This window comes from Anarhichas minor, unplaced genomic scaffold, assembly GCF_050575085.1.
Source record: "Anarhichas minor isolate MPS153535 unplaced genomic scaffold, ASM5057508v1 ptg000012l, whole genome shotgun sequence".
NCBI lineage: Eukaryota > Metazoa > Chordata > Actinopteri > Perciformes > Anarhichadidae > Anarhichas > Anarhichas minor.
Genome location: NW_027466458.1, coordinates 40,220 through 67,450, shown reverse-complemented (window position 1 = coordinate 67,450; position 27,231 = coordinate 40,220). Strand labels below are relative to the sequence as shown.

At 44.6% G+C, this 27,231-nt stretch overlaps 2 protein-coding genes across 4 annotated transcripts in view; one reads left to right on the top strand and one right to left on the bottom strand.

Annotated features, from left to right (window-relative positions):
- The first annotated feature begins 975 nt into the window (after nt 1-975).
- melk (maternal embryonic leucine zipper kinase) lies at nt 976-10,906 on the top strand. Its single transcript, XM_076090716.1, has 19 exons — nt 976-1,020; nt 1,322-1,507; nt 2,325-2,439; nt 2,540-2,625; nt 3,221-3,337; nt 3,439-3,582; nt 3,694-3,762; nt 3,924-4,016; nt 4,261-4,359; nt 4,641-4,709; nt 4,967-5,065; nt 5,398-5,484; nt 5,683-5,814; nt 5,977-6,141; nt 6,265-6,544; nt 7,884-7,980; nt 8,968-9,115; nt 9,216-9,319; nt 9,410-10,906. Exons 3-19 carry the CDS (start codon nt 2,361-2,363, stop codon nt 9,585-9,587), a joined length of 2,046 nt encoding a protein of 681 aa, XP_075946831.1. The 5' UTR covers nt 976-1,020; nt 1,322-1,507; nt 2,325-2,360; the 3' UTR covers nt 9,588-10,906.
- Nucleotides 10,907-19,797: 8,891 nt separating this feature from the next.
- The window catches only part of pax5 (paired box 5), a 41,327-nt gene continuing 33,893 nt past the window's right edge, over nt 19,798-27,231 (bottom strand). For 2 of the 3 annotated variants that reach the window (XM_076090041.1, XM_076090042.1), the window contains exon 10: nt 19,798-26,166. In XM_076090041.1, the coding sequence (XP_075946156.1) occupies nt 26,084-26,166 (83 nt within the window). In that variant the 3' untranslated portion in view covers nt 19,798-26,083. The remainder of the gene's footprint in view (nt 26,167-27,231) is intronic. The other variant, XR_012953462.1, reaches the window with a different exon arrangement.

Below are 27,231 nucleotides of genomic sequence, written 5' to 3'. Positions count from 1 at the left end.
ACAGGCTGCTGCTACAATGATCTGTGACGATGATACAGTTATCATCTTTTGATGCGATTGCAGCGGAATTAAGCTAACGACATTGAATCTGCTTTGATTCAGCATCTGAAGCTTGTATGTGTAAGACTTTCATTGGCAATCCCTCCAGCAAATGCAGGCTGGCCGTGGAAGTTCTGCGCTGTCTGTTAAAAGCATTGACTGTAACAGAACTTGTGCTCAAAAGCATTACAACCATTTAAAAAAAGGGTTTTTTCTGAGTTGCATCTTATAAAAGGACCCGGGGGGGGGGGGGGGGGGGGGGACACCCACTGGCTTACAGAACGTTACAGTACATTGAAAATAGGTTTTGAATGTGCAGTAAGATTGTGAGCTCATGCAGATTTGGGAATAAAAGAGCCCTTACTGATAGTTTTGTAAAAAATAAAAAAAGGCCTAAAACGATTTTTTTCTATTGCTTTCTACAAGATTTAACCACATAATCTGACTATTTAAAATGTGTGTGTGTGTGTGTGTGTGTGCGCGTGCGTGCGTGCGTGCGTGCGTGTGTGTGTGTTAGCTGGCCAAAAAAACAAGAGGAAAGGAAGTCAAAATGCAAAAGGACACAGTCAATAGAGGTTTAGCTCAGCCATGAAATTAAATCTTTGTCGTCCTTACATCACCATACCAACTGATTTTCTACGTTTGTCTTTCCTTTTCCCCTTTTCTTTTCTCATCTTCCTCTGCTCTCCCTTCTCTTTTCCATTTCTCCTCACACTCGTCTTCCCCTCTACCCCCCCCAGCTGTGGGTTGTTTGATGTCCCTCTCTCCCGTCCTGGCCAGCTGCACCCAGAAACCAAATGAGGGGTTTCTGTCATCCCACTGACACCTGGTCGCCCCCTAACCACCGGTTGCTTCCCGAACGACCAACTCCTTCCCTAACAACCATGAGAAACACAGGATGACCACCGATCAATCACGAAAAATTCCTCCACAGCTGTCTGTCAGTGCTGGCTAAGTGTCAGGATGTAACATTTTCACTCGGTAAACATGTTTTTCGTATACTTCACAGTCTAATACATGACTGGGATGACCTGACTGCCAGACGCCTTGCTACTTACATGCTATTGACAAAAACAGGTGCAGCAAGATGTCCTTTCCAATACCTTTAATGTAGGACATTGGCCAAGAGAGAACTACTGTGGCGCTTACAGCCCAACAAGAAAACTGCAACAGTGAGAGTGGTTCTATATAGTCATTACAGCTGGCTGACAAAAAGACAGGGGATCTGTTAAAATACATGCAGCGGCCTCTGACCTCACCTCTCACCTTCTGCTAATTACAGGCTGGAGGAGCCGTGAAAGGGGGAGACACACACACACCTTCTGAGACCCTAAATACACCTCTCTGGTCAGCCGCTGCAGCCACATGCCTGCAGCAGTGCAGGTCACCCATTGCAACACACAGAATGCCTTCCATCCCACTGGTTGTATATACCTGCCCATGAATGCACATGAGGTCATGACGTCAGGTAAATGCCACAGCTAACCAGCTCCATCTTGACCACCGAGAACATTAAAATGCTGCGTACACATGAAGTTCTGATAGTACTTAGATTCTACTGAAGTTAAATAAATAAATGCTGTGGTATTGCTAATTTTACTCAAGTAAACAATCTGAGTACGTTTACTGCTTTATTGTATCATGCAGTGCACCTATGATGCATTTGCTGTTTGTCCCCTTTCCTTATTCTCCCTGTATGTATGAAACTAATGCAGTCTACCTTCATAAAAAAGTTGTTGAGAGAGGTGTTGATTAAATATCTATATACAAAATTTATATTGAGAGTCTACAATATAAATGTGTGTCCGTTTAATGCGGTACAATTCAACCTACAGCCTTTAAACGCACCATTAAGTTGAAACTCTTTTTTTCATGGCCGCAGTACTGTTATTCGCCACAATGGCGCGCGCCGCGCACAAAACGGAAGCAGGAAATGGAGTCAGTCGACGTGCGAAATTCAAACTTGTGAAACAAAACATCTCTGCCACAGTGCTTTTCCACATGACGTACGGTTGCTAACTGATTTTACCTTTTTCCTCTCCCGTTTTCACACAAATTCAGGTAAATTCGTGTCGGGCAGCGGCATTCAGTCAGCTAGTAGTGACATATGTTTTACTGACGTTCCTTCTATTGTGTTTGGTGGTATTAACGAGTATTGTCAGCTAACGCTGCAATTCTTTTCAGCGTCTATTTAGCTTGCTGGGCGTTAGCTGCCTGCTAACGTTTATCTTGAACCGAACGAGAGTGCTAACACTGCTTCTGTAAACCCCTTTCTCTTACCGCAGAGAGGTTTATCGTGGTGCGGGGCTGAAGCGGGGACTATGCCTGTGGAAAGAACGGAGCACGGCGGGGCCGAAGAGCTCCACAGATACTATGAGGTTTATGAGACTATCGGCTCAGGTAATGACGGCGTTCATGTGTGGCAGCGCGTGAAACGGCTCTGTCGGTGCCATGTCCTCTCTGATGTGTGTGTGTGTTATGAACGTTGTGTGTTGGTCAGGAGGCTTTGCCAAAGTCAAGCTGGGTCGACACATCTTGTCGGGAGAGAAGGTTGCCATTAAAATCATGAACAAGAAGGATCTAGGGGTGAGTCAAAGAATCCCTTTACACACTCAGGTTGTTGGTAAATCTGTTGTAGATGTTTGCATTAAACAGGAAACCTGAGGCAAAACAATAGCAACGCAAAGTTGCCACACCCCAAAGTGACGATTGCATGGTTTACAATGATATGACACAAAGAAAGGCAACAAATCCTGAATTTGGCAAGTTTATATGACTGACAATTATACACATGGCAGATGCATGCAAAAAATATTTCAAAATTATTATCATTGCAATCAACTCTTATAACATTATTATGCATTACATCATATACAATTATTCACAATCGTTAAAATATTAACCTAAATATCAATTTTACAGAAGTCATTATTTAGAAATCAGAATTCAGCAAAATGGCGACAGAATATGTTCATGTTAATTACAATATGATTCCACTGATCTGTCTTTATTTAGTTCTTTATTCTTCATTATATATCTGGATGCCCATGTTTGCTGATGTCCTTGTTTTCTGCATGCAATCATTAATTCTAATTTGAAAATTGAGCAATTTAAAAATTACACAAATTAAAAAAACAAATTGTACATTAATAGAAACAACAAACTATCTGTCCCCCCCCAGGATGACCTGCCCCGTGTGCAGGTGGAGATCGAGGCCATGAAGAACCTGAGTCATCAGCACGTCTGTCGTCTCTACCAGGTCATAGAGACTTCCACCCAGATCTTCATGGTGCTGGAGGTGAGCACACAACACACAGACACTGCGTGTGAGTGGGAATGTGACATCGTCCTGTTCGGTAATTTAGCATCCCCCCTCTGTCCTTTTCTTTAAAATCTCAGTACTGTCCAGGTGGGGAGTTGTTCGACTACATCATAGCAAAAGACCGTCTGTCAGAGGAGGAGACCAGGGTGTTCTTCAGACAGATTGTGTCTGCGATGGCCTACGTCCACAGCCAGGGATACGCACACAGAGACCTCAAACCGGTAAAGACCACCACTGACTGAGAGGATGTGACACGACAACAAAATGTGTCTGCTTTTCTGTGACTGCATGCTGGTCTTAACGTCTGCTGCCATGCCCGTCTTGAACTGTAGGAAAACCTGCTGATTGATGAAGACCACAACTTGAAGCTCATAGACTTTGGATTGTGTGCCAAACCGAAGGTAAATCACCAACTTTCCCGCTCTCGTTGTGTTTGTGGCAAAAGTATCATACCTGTTATCTGTTCGATCAAGTAATGAGAAAGGGATATAAAGCATAAACATGGTGGCAAATCTATTTGCTGGCTCCCACCACAATGTGTATGTGGTTATCTCTCTTCTAGGGAGGTTTGGGTTATGAGCTGATGACGTGTTGCGGGAGCCCTGCGTACGCTGCTCCTGAACTCATCCAGGGAAAAGCATATATTGGTTCAGAGGTGAGACATGCACGCTACTGTTTACAACATTTAGAGCCACTGCGGTTGCCCTTAAATGCTAAACAAAAACCTCGCATTTGTATTTCCACTAAAAAAGTCATGATTACCTGCCTGTTCCACTTCCAATTCTGCCCTTTTTTCATGGTACGCTGATCATATTCACTGGTGCATGACTCGGTGCAACTGAGCTGTGAAATCCTAACTGTAAAGCTGAAAATACTGCTGCGTGCTGTGTAACCTCCAGGCGGATGTGTGGAGTATGGGGGTGCTGCTGTTCGCCCTTCTCTGTGGATACCTACCCTTTGATGACGACAACTGCATGGTCCTCTACAAGAAGATTACAGTAAGAGCACTGACACGGTCCCAGCTGTTTAGTATTTCAGATCATTTGAAATGCTGAACCCCAACTATGTAAAGCAAAGTGTTATTTTATTTTATTATTTGACGTGTGAAAAATATTGGATCCTGGTGTTCCTCTTAAATATCTTGTCTCCATTTCCTGCAATGATTGTGTGCTCTAATGGTTCATGGGATATTAATCAAATCCCTAAAGCAGAGAACATTTACGTTTGCCTCTGTTTCTGGTGTATTCACGTTTAATTATGTGTTTTTGTGCCTCTTCAGAGAGGTAAATATGATAACCCCCAGTGGCTGTCTCCAGGTAGTGTCCTGCTCCTCAACCAGATGATGCAGGTAAACACAAACAATCGCACTCTCTCCCCGTCTTTCCCTTTTTAGCTATTTCACAGAAACGTATCACTGCACAACGGTGGAACTCATCAACACACATCGACGCATCAACTTGCTACAATAGAGGAGAAGAAGCCATTTAGAATTTACATAATTGGAATATAATTTATACAACATGTGCAATATTTTAAACATGCTGCAGCTTGTTGGATGTGTGGTCTCTTGCGTATTGAGTTGTAGTTTCCGTGTGCGTCCTGTAGGTGGACCCCAAGCGGCGTCTGACAGTTCGACAGCTGCTGGACCATCCGTGGGCGATAACAGACTACAACAGCCCTGTGGAGTGGCGTAGCAAGCAGCCGGTACACACACACACACACACACACACACACACACACACACACACACACACATTCATACAGGAAGCACACTGCTTTACAAATACAGACACAAACATACAAACAGACTGCAGACTTTAACATGTTTCTTTTGAATTCAAACTGTTGATTCGATCCATTTAGTTATTATTCCAATTTTTTTTCAGTCACCACACCATTTCCCTAAAACAATTCCATAATCCTTAAAATGTATATTATTATTTGAGTATTGCTGTTTTAGTGCTTACAAATAAGAAATGTGGGGGACAAAAACTCTGTCTTTGATTTTGTGTGAACGTACCTGGTCTCCTCTGTAGCTCGGCCACATCGACGAGGACTGTATCACCGAGATGGCTGTCAACATGAAGCGATCAAGGGGGAGCACCACGGCGCTGGTCAAGGAGGTGTGTGCGTGTTTGTGCTCACATTTCAATGTTTATTGTCACTTCATCATCTGTTGATTTTCTTGTGTCGTGAACGGAGAGAGAGAGAGAGAGAACTACGCTTGTCAATCATGTTTGCACCCCTCGTATTCTGTGCGAACATGATATTTTACATTCTCTCTGTGAGATACGCAGTCTAACACAAATGAACTCCCACAGTGGCGGTACGACCAGACTACAGCCACCTACCTGCTGCTGCTGTCAAAGAAGAAGAGGGGCAAACCTGTCCGCCTGCGCCCCAAACCGACCGTGTGTGAGGACTCCTGCTCTCCATTGCACCAGGGACTACAGGTCAGACTCAGTGCCACGACTCCCAAAATGCTTTGTTCTTTTTCTGGGCTACTGACTGTCTTTACGTCTCTACCCTGTACACCTAAAGTACTTACTGTTTCCCAGTACCAAGTGTTTTCTGAAAGTGTGATCTTTCTGTCTTATTTTCTCTCTCGTGTCCAGGCGAGGGAAGCCCTTCACTTCAGCGAGGACGAGGACGCCGTGATTGTGGGTTCTCTGGACTTTGGCTCGGACTACATCGACGACTGCCCGTGGATTCAAGGCAAGCAATACACACCCAAGGGAGTCCGAGGTCAGCCCGATGGAGCAGCGAACCACAAAGACGCGGTATGCGAAAGTTGGAGCGCACTTGTGCCGGCCGTGATTATGAAGCGCCGTGACTCTTTACCATCAAGAGGAAGAAAAAAAAAATGTCCTCACCACGTTTCTCTCTTCTCCGTGTTCCCAAAGAGACCAGCGGAGAAAAGGTACGCTTACAGCCCGACCCCAGAGAGGGGCCGGACCCCAGCGCAGCACCGCCAGGACAGGAGGAACCGCGACCAAGAGCGAGCCTGCGAGAACAAGGAGAACATCACCGTGCAGGAGAAAGACGTCGAGATATTTGCGTTGCCTCCTCCTCGCACTCCTGCTTCCAGTAAGAAGAGCGCACGGCCCAACAAGAACGTGTTGACCACCCCCAACCAAAATGCTCACGTCAATGGCACCAAAACCAAGGCAGTCACACCTAAAGGTAAGGGGAGTCCACTCAACCCATGGCAGTAATGAGTGACAGACAACACAGAGCTTCAGTTCATTATACGCTTTATTTGTATACTGTAATTGTTTTTTTGTGTTCCAAACAAGCCCTTGACGCACATTCTCCATTAGATTATTTGCATTAGCCAGCTGTCCCTCTCCGCGTCGCTCTCTTCCATTTATTCGTCCCCTCGCTCAGCCTTCACGCGGCTCTCGTAATCACAAGTGCCCTGTCCACATGCCACACATTTGCAAGTAAATTGTCTTCTGGTAATAAACTCATTTATTGGGCCGGTTTTTACTCCAAAGCCTCTCATATTTCCAACGATTTAGCTGTCATTACTGAAACCACTGAAAACGGACACATGCACACTTATCTCTGTCAACTCGAAGCTGAGGTTATCAGGGAGCTAATTCTGTTCACTGGTCTATAAATGAAGGATGCTAACATGAATGGAGGATCATTAAAGTCTTAATTATTTGTCAAAGTGAATTCTCTGCTCAGATGTCCGGCCTCATTAGTTTCCTCTATAAACGCGATGCCTGCAGCCGACCTGTTTGGTGTTAAACCTCTGGCTCGGCCCTGCTCTCCTCACAGCCTCCCGTTCTCTAAGCTGCAGAGCAGACATGCTGCCTCTGACAAACTTGTCCACACACACACTCACTGTGGTCTGTGTGTGTGTGTGTGTGTGTGTGTGTGTGTCCCTAGGCATGTGCTGTGACAGGTGTAGCTGTCTCTTTCCTCTGCTCACTGTCCCACGTGGGCTGTAGTGACATGTGTTCTCTTGCCACTAAAGCCTGTCTCTCTCTCTGTGTGTCTGTGTGTGTCCGTGTGTGTGTGTCAGGCCTCTTGTCTCTGTGTTAACCAAAGCCTTTGTGTTCAACAACCCCAATGACGAAGCCAGCCAGTTCCATGTATAAGAGCAAAGGGCTGAGTTTGAAAATAAATAATCTAGTTTCAAATTGTCCGGACAGTATCGCATATTTGTTGGATCAGTTTATTGAAGCTCTAAGATGCTGAGTGACACGATAAAGTTAAATATTCAAACCCAAACTCTTGGTTTTCAGTGGTTCCATCAAATAGAAATATATTGTCAATGTCTTGTGCACCATTTTTACCATTAATCTGCAGATTATTTTCTAAACTAATCGTTTGGTCTATAAAACATAAAGACAAACAAAAACCTGTAACACAACTTCCCAGAGCGCGAGGTGACCTCATCAAATGTCTCGTTTTGAATAGCGAGACTTTGTCATGAGTGGGTCTGACTAAGAGGTTAACGTGTCTATACTCCGCTGTAACCACGGTCTCTGTCCCTGTGTGTGTTTTGCAGCTGGAGGCAGTGCCTCTAAAGAGCACATTAAGAAGAGAGCAGCAGAGCTCAAGGAGCTGGCGGACGTTGAAATACTGGCCTTCAGTCCTGAGCGAAGGTGAGTGGAGGCTCTGAGGTGACGGAGAGAAACTGTGTGAGCACAGCTGAGTGGGATGAATATGGACGATGATGGGGCAGGAGGGAGGATAAAGCGCATCAGTACAGCTTTGTTTGTACTGGTGCTTGGCACCGTAGCGAGCCTCTGCAGATGGTGCGCAAGCTCCAAGCATGCACAGAGGCGTATATAATCTATACGCTGTGCGCTGCATTATTGTCCGAAATGTCGGAGGGCTCTCAAACTAAATGAGCTGTGTTGAATCAAAAACACAAGAAGTGTAACTCATAGAAATGCCCATATATGGCCCATAGACTGTAGTTGTAACCGGCAAGAAATCATAAACCAACCTCCACAATGTCCACAATTGAAATTATCCGCAAACTCATACCTCATATTCATGGGCTACTTTATCGCCTTCATAAAAGCCCTGTAAAGAAACAAGTCAAGTATTAAATGCGTTGTAAAGAAGCGAAGGTTGAATATCCTGTAAATAATCTGATTTGGCTGCGAATTACTTACTCAAATGTAGATTTTTGAGACCTTATTTATTAAGCATCTAAAACAAATTGGCCTTCTTTGTATAATCCCTCGACATGGAAATAGTGCTTTTATCAGTAAACTATTTGTGACAGTCACGGGATCGCGTGTTCCAAGTTACAAAAATTCAGAGGTGCTGCGACCACTTGGGCACCTCGCTCCGGCTTCACTATGGCGAGTATAAGCTAAGCTTAAGAATGCTGGAGACTTCGAGGTGGCCTAAAGAGACTAAACCATGATTAACAGGTGATTGAATTCTAAAGGATGATGCTCGTCCAACAGCCCCGCTCACTCAGTCTAAGTCGGTTTGAATGAGATAATCGCCTAAATTAGTAAAGAATTGGACTGACTCGTGCCCGTTTCTGTCCTGAAACACTGAAATGTAAACCCGCGATCTAGTGGAAGGTTTAGGTAAGCGACTAAACGTGAGACCCCGGTTTGCCAACCCAGGTCTCGGTCGTTGGACATGGCGGTCACAGAAGACAGCGGGAAGAAGAAGAGGGGAGGAAACGTGTTCGGTTCCCTGGAGAGAGGCCTGGACAAGATGTTCACCATGCTCACCCCCAGCAAGAGGCGAGACGGCCCGCGCAAGATCAAGGTACGGAGCGCAGGACCTGCTCCTGCACGCTAACTTGTCACCCGTTCTGCATCTGGAGTATTGCACGCATCACTTTCTTTGTCTCATCTTTTCCCGCTAGGCGCAGTACAATGTTACTCTGACCAGTCAGACCAATCCAGACCAGATCCTCAACCAGATCCTCTCCATCCTGCCGGAGAAAAACGTTGATTTCACACAGAAGGGGTAAGAAGATAACGCATCACATCCCCTCTCCTGATCAGACGGCCCAGTGTTTGATGCCATCTTAATGTTCCTGCGCCGCCTTTCTTTTAGGTATACCCTGAAGTGTCGGACATGGGGTGACTTCGGGAAGGTCACCATGGCGTTTGAGCTGGAGGTGTGCATGCTGCAGAGGCCGGAGGTCATCGGGATCCGGCGCCAGAGACTGAAGGGAGACGCCTGGGTCTACAAGCACCTGGTGGAGGACATTCTCTCCTCGTCCAGTATCTAAATCATTGCACTTTCCTAACAACGTCACTTCCTGGTCCAAGTCCAATGGACACTGGCCTTTTTGTGTCCAAGAAGAAATGATGTCTGATCAGGGATGGATGCACAGATTCAGACACGGGAAGGCGTCTCAGCACATTAATTATTAGTCCTTCATTATTCATAGTGAATATTTTAACCTGTCCTTAGACCAGCCTGCAATCCCCAGAGTACATGTTACATGAAAGGTGCATTACATGCCAGGATCCTGTACAGCGTATCTTGTTTTATGTAGAGCATTGTTCTTTTACTTCATAATTATTAAGCTGGAGAACGCTATGAACTGTATAGCTTCTGGCTGCTTATTACATATTTATGTTTCGATGTTGTTATTCTCCCCTGTAGATATAATTTACTGTCATTAATGTACATGTTTACATGGTTGTGTTGTACGAAGCGTCTGCTTATATTTCTCATTGGTGCTTGTCTAGTTTTTATTGTCTGTCACATTTCTATTGACATAAAAGGAGCGAAATAAATGGTTTCCCGTAAGTGTAATAAGCTTGTGTTTATGGTGATGGACGATCTAGATTAATTTATCTACTCCACTGACATTGAATGTTTTTTTCACTCAGCAGTTTGATGGAGCAGTGGTGTGTTTTACACTCCTGTCATCATCCTTCTGTTTGTCTCCCGGTCTTCACTCCTCGTTGGCAGATTGATGGTGATAGTTTAGCTGAGTGACAGCTTCTGTCCGTTCATATTTAGTGAAAGTAAGTGGAGAGTGTCACTTTAGATACTTTGGGTTCGAAAGCACATGTTGAATACACATGTTTTGATAATGGAATCTTAACTACAAACACTTATTTTTTATTTTTTTTTGTCTCCGCATTTTTATGCAAAAGTAATGCGTTTACCTGAAAATGTTGCCACATATACAGTATGCTGAATTGTATCCTTGAGAAGTTAAGACTGGGTCGTTCAAAACCACAGTGGAAGATGGTGATTTAGCCCCGACGCTGAAAATGGTGGATGATCATGGTAATGGCAGAAGTGGCTGCAGGAGTGTGATTGTTATGGCTGCCTGAATGGCTAAATAATGACGAGCATTGCCAGCAACATCTGAACAACCTCTCCCGTTCCTAAACAGGACGCCCCTTCATAACCGCGCTGCAGCTGATTGGCATTCATTGGTGGCAGGTTCTCCTTGGCATCTCAGCGGGGGTGGGTGGGGGGTTAACGATGGTGGAGGTGATGATAAGGGGGGGTTTAACCTTAATGGAGTAATACAGAAATGTTGGCCTACTGAAAACTATGTCCATGTACAGTATGCACTCAATACTTGATCAGGGCTTCTTTTGCATGAATTACTGCATCAATGCTGCGTGGCATGGAAGCGATGACCCTGTGGCCCTGCTGAGGTGTTATGGAAGCCCAGGTTGCTTTGATAGCGGCCTTCAGCTCGTCTGCATTGTTGGGTCTGGCGTCTCATCTTCACAGGTATTGGTACTTTTGGCAGTGTGGGCAGGTGCCAAGTCCTGCTGGAAAATGAAACCAGCATCTCCATAAAGATTGTCAGCAGAGGGAAGCATGAAGTGCTCTAAAATGTCCTGGTAGAAGGCTGCGCTGACTTTGGACTTTATAAAACACAGTGGACCAACACCAGCAGATGACATGGCTCCCCAAATCATCACTGACTGTGGAAACACTGGACCTCAAGCAACTTGGATTGTGTGCCTCTCCACTCTTCCTCCAGACTCTGGGAACTTGATTTCCAAATGAAATGCAAAATTTACTTTCATCTGAAAAGAGGACTTTGGACCACTGAGCAACAGTCCTTTTTCTCCTTAGCCCAGGTAAGACGCTTCTGACGTTGTCTCTGGTTCAGGAGTGGCTTGACACAAGGAATGCGACGGTTGTAGCCTATGTCCTGGATACGTCTGTGTGTGGTGGCTCTTGAAGCACCGACTCCAGCCGCAGTCCACTCCTTGTGAATCTCCCCCAAATTCTTGAATGGGCTTTGCTTCACAATCCTCACAAGGCTGCGTTTATCCCTGTTGCTTGTGCACCTTCTACCACACTTTTTCCTTCCACTCAACTTTCCATTAATATGCTTGGATACAGCACTCTGTGAACAGCCAGCTTCTTTAGCAATGACCTTTTGTGCATGGCTTACCCTCATGGGTGTCAATGTCTTCCCCATGATTGTGTAGCCTATGAACCAGAGTGAGAGACCATTTAAAGGCTCAGCAAACCTTTGGAGGTGTTTTGAGTTCATTAGCTGATTAGAGTGTGACACCATGAGTCTACAATATTGAACTTATTCACAATGTTCTATCATTTTCCGAGATCCTGAATTTTGGGTTTTCATTAGCTGTAAGCCATAATCATCAAAATTAAATGAAATAAATGCTTGAAATATATCACCCTGTGTGTAATGAATCTATATAATATATGAGTTTCACTTTTTGAACTGAATTACTGAAATAAATGAACTTTTCGATGATATTCTAATTCATTGAGATGCACCTGTGTAAGAGAGACTCTTACTCTCTTTTCCGGCCTTTCCGCCATTGTCTCCAGCCACGACATGAGCCACATTCTTCTCACCTGTTTTGCATTCTGACTTTGCCCTCAAACATTTCGGTTCTGTATCAGGTAGATGAGTCACTGTTTCCTCCTCGTAATAAAATAAAAATAAAAATCCTGTAGAGGTGTGCAAATCTAAATGAAGTGAAATGAACTGATTCTTGTCATTGTCCCTCCATTCAAACAGGGGGCACTGCAATCTCTATTCTCATGTTGTGAAGTTCAGTCCATGCTTGTTTGAAACAGGTTTGAAAAGCAGACCAAGAGGGCATGTCTGAGGATTATTAATGAGTTGAAGCTGAGAAACTTTGCAGAGTGGGGAGCAGCGCGAGGGTTGAGCTGAAACCCAGTGTGTCCAGTTTGGAAGCAGTAGGTAGAATTCTTCTTGAATGCTCCGACAGATTACAGCAGATTTGTGTTCACTGGTTTTGTTTGTTCTTCTCAGGCTTGAGAGACATGAGGCTCCTGCTGACAACCGTTCTCATTCTCCTTTTCCTATGTGAGTTTATGTTTTTTTGAGCAGAGCTGTTACACTGATACGGTTCAATAATTTTGCTTGCAGTTTTTTTTTGTTTTGTGAGGCAGCTGCATGACACATCCATTTCTTTTTGTTCCTCTGACTGCATATCTGTCCATTGCTTTATTTTTCAGGGCTTCGAAAGGCTCAGATGTCCGATGACAGCTTGTATGGAAATCCTTGTGAGGTAGGTTGATTAAAGTAATTAGGGCCTACACGTGCTTTATATATAGAGGTTTCCAACTTGGGGGTCGGGAGATTTAAAGGGATAAGAGATTTTTTTTAAAAGGCCTCCAGGGCTAAAAAAAAACTTTCATATTTAATATTCTGGCGAGCCCTGAATAAAATAAATAAATAAAAGCGACTAGCTGGTGAACATATGAAGCATTTAGAAGCTAAAAAGCCAGATATATATATATATATAGTTGGTGGAGACCAAAATGGAGCTAAAAGAGCCACGACTCCAAATACACTTGGATGTTGCTCCGTCGCCGGCCCCTTTTCATCAGTTATCATAACGTCAACTTTGCATTTTCTTCTTTTAGGCCACGTCGGTGAGCGAGGCCGTGGCGTCGCTCCTCTTGTCCCCTCTGTCTCTGTACTCCTGGCTGGCGTCCGCGCTGCTCAGACTCGTCCTGTCCGTCCCGGCTCTTGTCCTCAGCTCCCTGCATCACTCCCTGCTGCTTCTCCTGGCCTGGCCTTGGTGTGTCACCACTGTGTGTGTCTATCTGCTGCTAACGGGCCTCCGTGTCGCCCTGTACCTGATCCACCTGGCCCTGGTGGTGGGGGCGGTGGCCATTTTGACCCTCACGCAGTACAAGATGGCCGACGGTGACGCGGCAAACGAGAGAGTTTTGTACCCGGAGAGGCCTCACACCAAAACCAGACTGGGGATGTTCGGTCACACGGATGTGCAGCGAGGCTGACTCTGCTGTAAAATGTTCTCATTGTGTGTTTCTTCAAGTAAAAATCAGCTTGAACCTGCTTCCACCTTCATTTATTTAATGAACATGCAACTGCAGTTTCTTATTTCCCACAGATTTTGTGTTTAAATTGGCTTTGGGACACTTTGTAGCAAACAACTGACAAAAAAAAAAGAAGCACTGATTAGCGTGCGTCCTCGTGATCTAAATGAGGGTGAAATATATCTGCTAGTTGCTACTTTAACAAACAAGTGTACAGTTGTGCACTTATCCCTCTCATTTTCCCCGTCGTCTTTAAGCGCGGCCCCCCAATTATCTGCGGATTGTTGTGCTGTTTTCCTCCTATCCGCAGATGTTATCATTAGACATGTCCGTCAAATGGAGATGAGCGGATAAGGCAAGAGGGGGAGAGGAATGAGAGAATATTTTCTGCATTCATTGCCCGTAGATGTGTGTTTGTAAGGCGCGGTGGCTGGGGGGGGGGGGGGCATGCAAACCATATTTCTGTAAAAACACTAATAAAGCGAGTTAACAGGGAGAGAAACTACAAGTGGTACCATCGTCGAGGCAAGGCGGCGAATGCTTGGCCAACCAGTAAATGGCGCAGGCCGCCACGCTTGTGGAACCCTCAGATCTCTGGGAAGCGTTCAAAACGGCATGAAAAAAACACAATTTTATCGAAACTATTAGCACTCCAGCCGAAAAGGTGGAAGTAGTGGGTGAACTTTCCGCGCTGTTGTGAGAGAGACAGACATAGAGACAGAAGGGAAATGAGGCTGGATCATAGAGATTTATTACACGGCCGTGGCATTCTAATTAGCATAAAGACTGGACCGGCCCACTCAAGCAGAGAATTAAAAACCTTAATTGTGCTGTCAGCCTTCCTCTGTCTTTCTCACTGCCGACTCTCTCGTCTCTCCTCGCCCTCAACTCTCTGCTCATGAAGTCGCCTCCGTCCGTGCTGTTTAATTGTCGGTGATAAACGGGAAGAGGGATGTTTGTAATTGTCTCTGAGTTGGGGGGAGGGAGAGGACGATGGTGATTCGTTGAGGAAGGAGGAGAAGGACGGGGAGAGTTTTGATATTTGCGAAGAGGAGAGTGAGGAGGCCATTTATCAAATGTTTGTTTGAAGGAGGAAACATTTGTTTGGCAGACTTTGGCGAGGAAGCGTCGGCAGGATTTGATCCCAGGCCAGACTGGGCCAACATGTGGCGCCAAAGTTTTCCAGTGTAATGCAACGTTCACATCATCTGGGATGGATGGTAGAGGGTTCTCGTGCTTAAGACTTTAGAATGGTATCAGACAACTCGAGGCGGTCGTGTGATTGCACGGGTGGTTGTGTGATCGTTGAAAAGCATCGATATTGACATTGTAGCACTTTTTAAGGGTTAAGTGCCTTAGACAATGGGATCATGATGAAGCGAGGCAGCCATGTTAGTTTACATGTGTATTACCAAGTGCCAAATTTGATATATATTCGATCTTTCCGGAAAAATAATCAATCACTCAATCAAAACTTCCCAAGTTGTGATTATGACCTGAAAGATGGTATGAATGCTATTTACAAGTCTGACGGTGATATTTACTGACCTTCTAGTCCAGCATCAGAGTTCCGTTGTTGGTGATGTGACAGCGAGTGATGAGGACATTTCTTTTCCAAAACGTATCGTTCGATCACACTGCAGGGGAATGCAAACTACTGCAGTGGGTCCTCCATCAGTTTTGTAGTTTTTTTTTGTTTAGACTGCATTTTCAAAGACCACCTGTCAGTCAGAGTCTTTTCATTTTCTCCGTGGGTTGGCTATCGGTGCTAATGCTAACGTTACAGGTCGTCTTCTGCTGACGAACCTTTTGCTGCCAGAAGCATACAGCATCCCTACCTGGGTGCCACAAGATTTAACCAAAGAGACACCAAGTTATAAATCACTCCCTCTTTCAATCATTATTCCCTACATAATAAACATATTTGAAAGTTGAATATGTAATTAGGACTAAAAACTGATTTTCTGTGTTCACTGACGATGATAGTCAGTCGTAGCTTTCAAATCTTAGGGGAAGCTTTGCATTCTAAGTTTAAAAAAAACAACTCGCTGGTTACAAAAAAACAAGATGGCAACGGCTGAAATTTCAAACTCGAGGCTTCAAATCATAGTCCACAAACCAATGGGCAACACCACTGTGACTGTGTCCCCTTCTTATATACAGTCTGTGGTCCAAAAACACTGCAGCAAACACCAATAGTAACAATCAATCGGGGAGGTGGACATCAGTTAATTTATTGATACACAAAATGTCACCAAAACTAGAAAAAAAGATGCCAACATATTTAGGACCAACAGAATAACCAGCAGGAAGAGGGAAGGGGAAGAACGAGGAGAGCGGCAGTGAAAGGTTTCTCAGGAGGAGGAGTAGGTGTTTTTCGAGCGTGGGTCCTGTTTGTGTGTCTCTGCTGTCGAAGCCTTTCCTGCAGCAGCAGACGAGGTTAAGACTTAAGAGGCCAGCCCCTCACGCTGCCTCTCCCTCAGCACTGACAGCTCTTCCACACACACCTACCCACACACACACACACACACACACACACACACACACACACACACAGTACACCAACATGCTTTGTCTTAAACTTTCCACTTTACCCCATCCCTTTTAACCTATCTGCCCTTCCTCTCGATCTCCTCTTTTCTGTCTCCCGCTCTCCCCTTTTGCTTCAGTTTCTCTCATTGTTTTTCTGTTTCTTTATTCTTTTTCTCTCTCTCTCTCTCTCTCTAATTGGTCTCCGCTAGGTTAGCTCAGACAGGCCTATTCATCATAGCGCTACCCTCAGAGACAAACCCTCAGGGAGAGAGGGGGAGATAGACGGAGTCAGACGGGAGGGCGAGAGGGTCCGCCGCTTGTCAACCCACTCTTCTCCTCTTTTTTCCCCCCTCTTTTCTCCCTCCCTCCCTCCTTCCTCTGCTCAGTTCATAGATGTCAGTTTTGCAGCGGGAAGAGGGGGTGAGGGAGGTAAGGAGAGGGGGGAGGGGGGGGAGGGAATGTAGACACATTAGTTAGGCTATTAGTTCAACAAGCTGCTTCCATGCCTGTCCTGTCAATGTTTCCGACATTCACACGCACAGACAGACATGTACGTACACACACACACACACACACACACACACACACACACACACACACACACACACACACACACACACACACACACACACACACATATCTGACATTTGTTACATGTAGTATCTGTTGTGAGAGAGGGATTGTGAGTGATGGGTGAGAGAGGGGGGGGGGGGGGGGGGGGGGGGGTGAGAGGGGGAAAACAACTTTACATGGAACTACCTGTCCCTTCATTTCTGGTGTGCGCGAAGGGCCTTAATGATAGAAACGCAGCACATAAGCACTCTGTACAAGCCTCGCTCATCTTTACCACTGTCACTGTGTAATGCATCTGTGTGGCGTCAGTGTGTGAACATGGACGCTGCCGTAAAGGGCAATGGGAGGCATGTAACGGCTCATTCTGTGAGGTCCAAATGTCTTCTGTGATAAGGTCAAACCACGGTTTTCCTTTTTTTTTTTGCACCGTTAGAGTGTGTCAGAGTTTCTCCTCATTTGATGAGCAAACAGTCCGACCAAACGGTGGACTGGCTTGCTTCTCCCCGACGCAAAAAGAAGTGCTTGCTCAGCGATAAAACCTGAAAGGTGTTGATAGATATAGGCGACATGCATGCAATTACACGTGGAAGTGAGATTGGAACTTCCTCGTGACCCTTTAAAATGAAGCGATGTGGGCTCGCAATCCCTCATCAGTTTTTTAAATGTCATGGGGTGATATAGTTCAACCGAAGCCCACTTGGGGCCCCCAACTCATGTTTGCCCCTGGCCCCATAGAGGGTTATTCCAGCCCTGATTGCTGGAATAAACCGTTTTATTCACAGACTGTTTTATTCAGTCCACAAAACAATGGGAAACGTCACAGTGACTGTGTCCACTTCCTACGTACAGATTGCAGCCCAATATCCTAAAGAATCCTGTCTAAATTGGACAATTCTGGGCCTCATTTATTCCCAATCCCATTACCAGTGCAATAAGTCTCTCCTTGATGACATGAGGCAGATATTGCCGTGTGCAGATATTGTAGAGAAAAAAGTTGGAGGCATTAGTACGAGGTGTTGCAGAATCATCCAATATTGACGTTCTTGTGTTTGTTAAAACTTGTATAATCATCTGACTGCTTGTGGTCTGACTTCTTTTCAGAGAATGATGCCACGTTACCAGATCTCAGCAACAAACCTGGTGAGTACACGGTTATCGTAACTAATAGGAAACTAGGGGAATCCTTTACATAAATGAATACCAGATAATAAATAATGCATAGAATCTACATGCCTGTTGCACATCTTCAGTTATGTTTCCACACCCAGACAAATGCACTCAGTTTAGAGCAAAAAGAGAGCAAAGATGGCAAAGGAAGTCGGGATACAAACACGGCAGCGGTCATGAATATGCAACACGCGCACTCAAACACTCCCTGCTCCATCCTTTCCCTCTGTATGTTCTGTCAGCTTCTCTCTTCCTTCTCCTCCTGTTTGATTCAAAGGTTCTGCTCTCTCACTCCTAATATCTCTTCAGCATCTCACCCCCCCCCCCTATCCTGTATGAGCCCCTCTTCACTAATCAGCTGAAGCCCAATTATACTCAGTTGGCCCCACACCTCCTCCCTACAGGGGCTCTGGAGGGCCAAAACACACTGATGCTGACTGACGTTAATTTGCATGACTTCTTGGCCTCCATAAGTACCACTGTTGTCTGTCTCCTGCTCTTGTATGGGAAGCCAGAGAGGAGGAGGAGGAGAGGTAGAACATGTCAATGCCTAGTCATGTTATGTAATAGGGGGAGAGTGAAGAGGGCAGAGGGTGTGGCACTGCTTTCTAACTGACGGAACACTGTCAAACTCTTATTTTTCAAGCCGACATTGATCTGACGGATCATATGTCGGCTCTGCACCTGTCAGTCAAACAGCGTTTGGCCCAATTTTGAGTAGTCTACTTGCATAGTTCTTTAAACTACGGCAGTGCAAAATGAAACTTTCCTTCCACACCTTAATCGTCTTGTGTCTTTGTTACATGCATCGTAAGTGCAGAGGGAGACTGTTTGAATAAATTACACTTTTAACTGATGTTGTAAGTGACAGATAAAAAAGAAAGAAAACATCAAAACCGAAGCAACAAAGGTCGACTTTTAGTCCCTAGCATGAGTAAAGCTCCAAAAAATACCTCAGTAAACATTCAGAACATGAGTTTATGGTCTCAATCTCTAGTTTCAAGTCTTCTTCAAGACAGCATGATGTTCATTTAGTAAATTATGGTCCATTTAGAGGTATGCTTTAGGGCGGGGCTACCTTCTGATTAGTTGCCATGGCATTGGAATGGGAGGACATGTGTGTGTGGAAGGGCCCACTTGGGGCCCACAGCTCATGTTTGCCCCAGCCCTGATTGCTGGAATAAAACAATCTTTACAAATATTTACCATATGATTAATTCTTACAGGGCTGCCTTTAGTTGTCGAGGAACCAAAATGAGCTTGCACACGCATGCACACACACACAAACACACACACACACACACACACACACACATGCACACACACAAGCAAGCGCACCGTGCTGTTTTGCAGTCCTGGGCAGGCACCCAAACTGTGGACAGCCCGGCCTGTGTCTCAAGCTGGGTTTGTGCTGTTTTCTGTGTGTGTGGCGTGTTGTCGCCATGTCGTGGCTTGTGTCCTATTATCACCCCTCTCCCTCTTCCTCCTCCTCCTCCTCTTAGTCCCCTCTACACACACACACACACACACACACACACACACACACACACACACACACACACACACACACACACACACACACACACACACACACACACACACCTCTGCCCCCTCCTGGACTCGGCCAGCAGCCAAGACTGCAGCACTGGGACTCTCTGTTCACTCCGAGTGGTGGGGTGAGGAGCTACCCCCCCACACACACACACACAATCCTCGCCCCGAGATGTGTCCCCAGGATGAAAGCTGCACAGCTGTCACACTGAGCCAAGTCTCCGTCTGTCCAGGCTGACGCTGGACGTGGAGGAATGTGGCAATAGGTGTGCGTGTGATCTGTCTCTATGCAAGAAAAACACGGGCACATTCGTAGCCAAGTACTGACACGGTACTCTAACTTCCAAAAAATTATTTTTTATTCTGAAGGACCAATAAAATTATGGCAAATATTTACAAATAATTACTTCTTAGCTTCACATTACAGGTACATAAATGGAATAATTCACCAACAACAGTCACTCAGGTGGACGGATGGACATGTACACAGTATGAAGAGATGCATCAAGCAAACTGCAATTTAATATTTCACAGTAAACTCAAACCCAGGGAATAAAATAATGATAATATCAACATGGAATATGAAAAATAAGCATAATATCAAATTTAACATTTATTTCCAGTTTTCTGAACAAAATTGGTCACAATTCAGGAACAAAAAAAAAGCGACCCCCCCCCCAAAAAAAAATAAAATAAATGGAGAGAAATCAAGTGATATGATATCTTTGGCAAATTCGCACTGCAGTAAAATACATTCAAATATTAAGACAACACGCAACACACAAAGAGAAAAAACACCAAGTTTTGTTTGCAACTACTAGAAAATCGAATAAAAAACATACACATTTTCTTTAAGAAGCATTTCTTTTAACTTTTTTTTTTTTTTTTAAATCCTCCCGTCCAGAATATTTGAAGGCATTTCTTTATCTTCATTTTGTGTTTGTATCTGTAAGTCTTTTCTGCTATTTTATATGTGGGGTTTTTTTTGTACAAGAATCTATTATTTAAAACAGGCATCGCAGGCTTTGGTGAATGTTACAGATATGTTTTCTTTTTGTCGCGTTTGATTTCGAAGAAGCTGAAACGTTGAACCCTAATTTCGTCTTCGCATTCGGATGTATTTCTTTCTTTTTTTTTCTTAACGAAAACGTCACAGATATAAATATCTCTTTAACACCCCAGATAGGAAGCCATGGACACAAAAAAAACTCCAGATTGTTACACGAAAGGCCACAGTAAGGTGAAAAATCATGTTATCTATTTTTCTTTTTCTTTTCTTTTTTACTTTGATTGAAACATCTGCTTAAAAAGCACAGTTGATTTTTGTAGGCTGAGTCCTGTGTATGTCTCCTCTTCCACAGTTGAATAATATTAAGACGTACAGAACATTGTAACACTTCAGTATGAGATCTGTCCAGAGCCTAGTTATATCAGCAAGCATGAAACAGATTGTGCCACTAATTGCTGTCAAGATGTGATGCTGAAATCCCCTCAGGTTTCACAGAGGCAGTAGCCATCTTCATGGATTTCATATTGAGATACAGTCGGGCGGTGCACACTCGCTGAGAAATCATAATAAAGAAAAAAAACAACTAATTTGCATTTATTTCAGTTTTCTATTTGATTTGGAGCTGGGATAAAAAAACAACAACTCAGGATACGATTTGAATTTTCATGGACAGTAAACTAGAAATGAAACGTCTTTGTTTGATCAGAAACCGCTGTTTCTTTGTGTTTTTTAAACGCTCTACAGAATTACGAGATGCCATCTCGCAGAATATTCTTGGCCAAATAAAGAATACCGGCAGCAATGTTGCCATTGAAATGACCTCGGTTTGGCACCCTGCTTCATTCCTGCGCAGAATGTCTGACAGGACAGTGTGAGCATCTCGTCTGAATAGTCAGAGAGGAAAGTAAGAGAGGGAGATGGAGGGAAGGGGGGGGGGGGGGGGGAAAGAGGGATGACTTATTTTTGTTTAAGGTCACAGGCCTGAAATCCACAGAATACTTTTAATATTCCTAATCCTGGTGGTGTGGCAGTGCTACAGGAGGGGAGGGGGAGGGGAGACGAGTGCGTGAGATATGATGAGATTAGGGCCGAGGGAGGGAGGGGAGGAGGGGGAGAAAAAAGACGGGATGAGCTTCTGATGGCACAGCAGGTTTGGCCTCCCCTGGGGAACACATGGGCCACGAGGGGAGGGGCGATCCCCACTCTCTGCAAAGGACAAAGGGAGGGAGAGAGTTTGTGTCTGTACTTATATTTATGTGTGTGTGTGTGTGTGGCCTCTGCCCGCCCGTGCTTCCTACAGTACCACCCACAATGACAATCCCCCCCCCACCACCACTACCTCTCATTGCTGCAGTCAATGTCACGGCTGCCAATCGAAGATGACGGCGGCCCAATGAGAGCCCCGCTCTCTCTCCCCATGTGAGCCAATTAGGTCAAAGCAATGGCAAGGCAAGCTGTGTCACTACGAGATGCATAGTTGAACAAATAATCCTGTTAACTTGTGGCTGGGCTTCTTGGCTACGCCGGAGAAGGAATCTGGGCCCCGTTTGGTGTCGCAGCTTCTGGCGAGCGGACATGGGAGGCGCGGCTGGATTCACCTCTTCAAGGAGAACGACTCCCAATCGATATGTCGTCATGTTTACAGTAATGTGTGTGTGTGTGTGTGTGTGTGTGTGTGTTAGTGTGAAAAAGGGTGTATTCATTTATAAGATGCTCTGGTTGAATAATAATATAAAAAAGCAATATTAATGAACAGAATTGTAACATGTCTGTCACTGGCTTTTGTATTTTTGTGCCTTTTTTCACTCCTTGTCTAGCCAGTGGGTCCTGTTTAGCCCTGATCCGAGGCCGTACATCAAGAATCACGGCCCTGCATGGATATTTATCCAAATTTGTATATTTCAGTTAGAAATTTCAGTCACTCCGGAATGAATGTTTGTACCAAATATCAATCCATGAAATAGCTCTTCTATTGAGAGCTAAAAAAAAGATGGGAGCATTTCTATTGCCTCTCAACGGCTCTCAACATGGCGACGGCTGAGCTGGTGGCCCGCAGCTAACCAGTGCTAAACGCGCAAACCACAGAAAACTGTGTTGACAGAGCTAACAGTGTTGACATTCCTCCACTATATCTTTACATAGCAAATACTTTTTGGCCGCTATATTAATGCTCTGAATCCCTTACATTGAATCTTTAAAGTCATCTAACGACAGGAATCCCTTCTTTGCATCGTTGACTCAGTGCTGCCACTGGTGGCTGGAACCTAAATTGAAGCAATAATAGCAATTCAAAGTCATCTCATTTATACATCTTCAGGCAACAGAGGCAGCACTGCTGAGCATCGCTCGTGTCGCTGAGCGAGGAAAGAGTCCCGGGCCATCTTTTGATTTTACACTTGCTCCCCTTGACTTTCCTAAAAATAGGCCTTTCTTGGAATATATTTAGATTTTTGTTACTTTCCAGCCACATGATGTCGTTTGCAGATTGTTCATTTTTGCATCGCATGAGTTCAACATTACCCTGGTGAGTCTGTGACTGAAATGTGTGTGCTGAGTGAGTATAGGGTGCCGGATCAGGGCCAGGTCCTGTTATCAGAGCTCACTGGTTGCTACTTTCACGTGGAAGGCTTCATATAATCGACAACCCTGCGTTGTCATGGGCAGCGTTTTTGTTTGTGTGAGGAGTTACAGGGAGGGACGCAGAATCTTGTTTAAGTGATGCGTGGTCAGTATGTCAGTATGGGGGGTTGGCAGGGGTGGTGGGCGGGGGGGGGGGGACGACGACATATAAAACTAAAGGCACTGTCCTTGTTTTCAGCTGGTGTGGTTCAGGTTCAATAATGCCTCAGAAGGATCAAGAGAGAAAGACAGAAATAAGGAAGGGCTCCTGCTGCGGTGCACGCCGACAGCACAGCGGGCGAGCCGACATAATAATCTGCTTTAGAGACGTGTGCAGCACAACTTTGAAGGTCTACAAATGTAAAAGGATCCACTCTATCGCTATTTCAAAAAACCCAGGAACAACAAAGATTTCGAAAACTAACAGCTTCGCTCAGTGTTCATAGGTGTACGTTTATATATAGCTTTATTTTCATGTCTCCCGCTGCAGATTTAGTGCCTTCAATCTGTTCGCTAGTAAAACTACACAGTAGCAATGAAGCGCTACGGTCAGCCACGCATACCAAAAAAAACAACAACAAAAGATATGTAAACATTTGCAGACGATGGCTAAAACAACACCACACATTTCTTAGTCTTTTTTTTATCATCAAGAAAGCTTAATCACTAAAATCTAAAATGTGAATAACTGAAATCGCTATAGACATTGTGGCTTCTCTTCTCGTTCACTGATTACTGTACAAGTCTTGTATGGACAGAAGTGAGACAGGAAGCTGCGTACAGGTTCAGGGGAGATTCTGCCCTCTCACGAGATCAACACCGTGGTCCCTCCAAAAAAAAAAAAAAGAAGCACATTTTAGAGGGGAAACACACTGATTTCAGATCAGCGCCGAAGGGCAAATCTGTCCTGGTCTGTCTGTACGTGATGGGTAAGGCCTCGACCCTGGTGTCATACATTGTCACAGCGCAGAACTGATGGAGGAGACAAACAAAAATAAAACGCTTGTTTTCTTCTTTTTTTTTTCACGAAAATGAATGCTCTTATAGAAACAATTTCGGGATGCCAAACAAGCTGAAGGACACGCACTCAAAAGGGGGAGAAGAAGAAGAAGAAGTAATGGTTCTAAAGGGAAGTAAAAAAAAAAGCAAAATGGCGCCTTTTAAATTATGATTGAGTCTCTTTGTGCTTTTGTAGTTAGTCAGCCGATCCACTAGGGGGGGCCATCTTTGGGGAGTTTAGAGAGAGAAATAGAAAGAGAGCAACAGACAGAGAGAGAGAGAGAGAGAGAGAGAGGGTGCCGCAGCTTCCTGGCCATCAATATTCAGGAAGTAGATAAAAATGGCGTTTTTTAAAATTTCAATGGCACCTGCGTCAACTGTTACCAGGCGACAAACTATAAACATGAAACTCAGATCATATTTATAAACAAGGACTTCTTGAACGTTTTTTAAGATTTCATATTTCACTGCATCGTCATCATTATCATCATCATCATCATCATCGTCACTATTCTAGCACAACAGCGTGACACATATTATAAATCATTAACAGGCATTCACTCTTATCACAGAGTGCAGCGCAGAAAAGCTTCTTAATATATTACTCTGTGTCTCCTCCCATTATAAATAGCTCTTGATCCGGACTGCGTCTTGGCTGGGGAGGTGGAATTGCACCTTCCTGTACGACGACTCTCCCCGGTGGGTTTTTATTTTGGTCTGATGTGAATGTGTTCACTGTCCATTTGACAGTGGAGGGCTCAGATTTTAGGCTGTGCTTTTGCTGAAAGGCCTGTCCGTCAGTCAGGGGCACTCACGGCCACTTTGAATGCGTGAAAGCGTGGACGTTAGACGTTCTGTGATACACACTGGCATCTGGCTGCAACCACCGGAACTGAGCGTTCGACTGAAGCTCACCCCGGTACAGCGATTCATCCAATCGTAGCTCGGCGACCGTAACTAAGCACGGCCGGCCCGTCAAGCTTTGGATTTCTTCACATGTCGAGGCGGTGTGCACGGGGGCTCTAGTAAGAGAGATACTACTTATCTTCAAGCCTTTTTTCAAACCCCAAAACAGAAGAGCAAAAGTGGCAATGACAGATGAAACTGTAGGCCGGATTTGCGAAGGCTTTTGCGCCCATTTTTTAGTCCACAAAATAGAGAGTAGCAGCCTGTCTACTTCTGTCTGAAAGGATCCATTGTTTCAACAACCCCTACAGTGTTGATGGTATCATTGTATATAACAGAAAGTTTGACAGGCAGAGCGACAGTAGCTCGTGGGGGCGGAGCTTAGCGAACGGTCAATTGTGAAACTGACTCCTCCCAATTGAAAATGGCAGTATCCCGTTAATTGAGCGTTGTGATCCCAGGGGAAACGTGTTGCATCTACAGAAGAGAGACTAGAATGGTTATGATATGGGTGATTTTGGTCTTTCAAAGTTATGGGAATTGGATTGTCTTTACTTCACCGTAGCATGGCATAGAAAATTGATTGATTGATGTCGGGGGCATAAAAAGACACTGTTTGAAAAAGCAATTTTGCTCGAATCGACTCAAATAATTCCCTCAAAGAATATTTTTTTCAACCTGAAAACGCAACATTTAACCACCCAAGATCACAACACAGTTTTAGTCACCACGTAGTCCACTTACTTCTTGGATTTGTAGATTATTGGTAAAAGACAGGACAGGGATACCAAAGCCTTGATTTATCATAGGAGGGTCCAAATTCACTTGCTTCTGACCATTTCTTTATCCGATATCAATTATTGACACTGTCAAGCCTGTGTCCTCACAGTAATGTCATACCCATACAGCTTGTCTTCAGCCAAGCAGTGCGTTTGTCGGCTTAAGTGTCAGTCAAAGAAAATTCAAACTTCACTGACGTCAAAAATTTGAAATCTTCATCCTCATTGTTGTCCGTGCGTAGGCAGGTTTGTACTGTGCAGTGCTGGTGCTATCCGTCCCCTCCCCCCATCCTCGTCGTCTCTTAGTAGAAGGGGTCAGTGGCGGTCGTAGGCGGAGGCTGTTGCAGTGGCAGCAGGGCCCGCCCCCCGTGATGTTGCACTGTAGTAGTACGGTGACCCTGGGGAGAAACAGGGACGCAGATCTTTCAGTCAATTTCTCTTGAAAAAAGACTAAAACTTTTTTTTTATGAGTCCAGTTTATTAAAACTTGGGTCTTGTTTTTGTAGTTTTGGCCTCAACAGGTGTGAGGTGGCATTGCGACAACAAAGACAACAGTTAAACCAGGTTCTTTATAACTTTGTACATACAATCTTGGCCACACGTTGACATATTTTGACTTTACAAAGTTCCCCATGCCTACAAATCCGGTAGATACAGAGCATTCATTTGAAGTCGTGTCTCTGGCCACCTGATGAATGTAAAGGCCCAGTCGCACCAAAACCAACATCAAAGAACTAGCAGCAACGAACGTCGATGTTGTGTCGCCTCACGTAGGCTGTCTTGTCCAAAAAGTTGCACATGAACACACCGTAAAGACTATAGCCAACAGCCAATTAGCACGTACGTTCTGCGCCTGTGTGAGAGGAACTGACAGTACGTGTTCGTCATTCAGAAAGGGAAACCGGGAGATTATAGGGTTGCAGATATACAAGCCCTTGTTATGATACGTTGATTACCATTTTCACGCCACTTTCACTCACCACTTTATTCAAAATGGCCATGGCATTGTGAAAATATTCGAAAATGATCTACTCATGTGTCTTTTCCTGTTGGACTTCTGCAATTGACTTGGCGAGTTCAATCTTTATTATTACCGATCAGGCGGCTCCCTCTGGGTCTGAAAAGTGAATCCAATACGGTAGTGCCTTAAAGTTGCATTCTCTCTACTGGCCATCAGGGGGCGACTCCTCTGGTTGCAAAAAAAAGTCAGATTGTATAGAAGTCTATGAGAAAATAGCTCTACTTCTCTCTTGATTTATTACCTCAGTAAACATTGTAAACATGAGTTTATGGTCTCAATCTCTAGTTTCAAGTCTTCTTCAATACAGCATGATGTTCATTTAGTACGTTATGGTCCATTTAGGGTCAAATAGACCATAGTATGCTTTAGGGCGGGGCTACCTTGTGCTACCAAGGTGTTGTCTGGTCTGGGAGTTGTCTATGTTTATATCATACAACTTTAA

What these genes read in the sequence shown, in the direction of transcription:
- melk (XM_076090716.1), top strand. Translation starts at nt 2,361, where the DNA reads ATGCCTGTGGAAAGAACGGAGCACGGCGGGGCCGAAGAGCTCCACAGA. An exon ending in CATTGCACCAGGGACTACAG is followed by an intron (nt 5,815 to 5,976) that starts GTCAGACTCAGT and finishes TCTCGTGTCCAG; the next exon opens with GCGAGGGAAGCCCTTCACTT. An exon ending in GCCTTCAGTCCTGAGCGAAG is followed by an intron (nt 7,981 to 8,967) that starts GTGAGTGGAGGC and finishes TTGCCAACCCAG; the next exon opens with GTCTCGGTCGTTGGACATGG.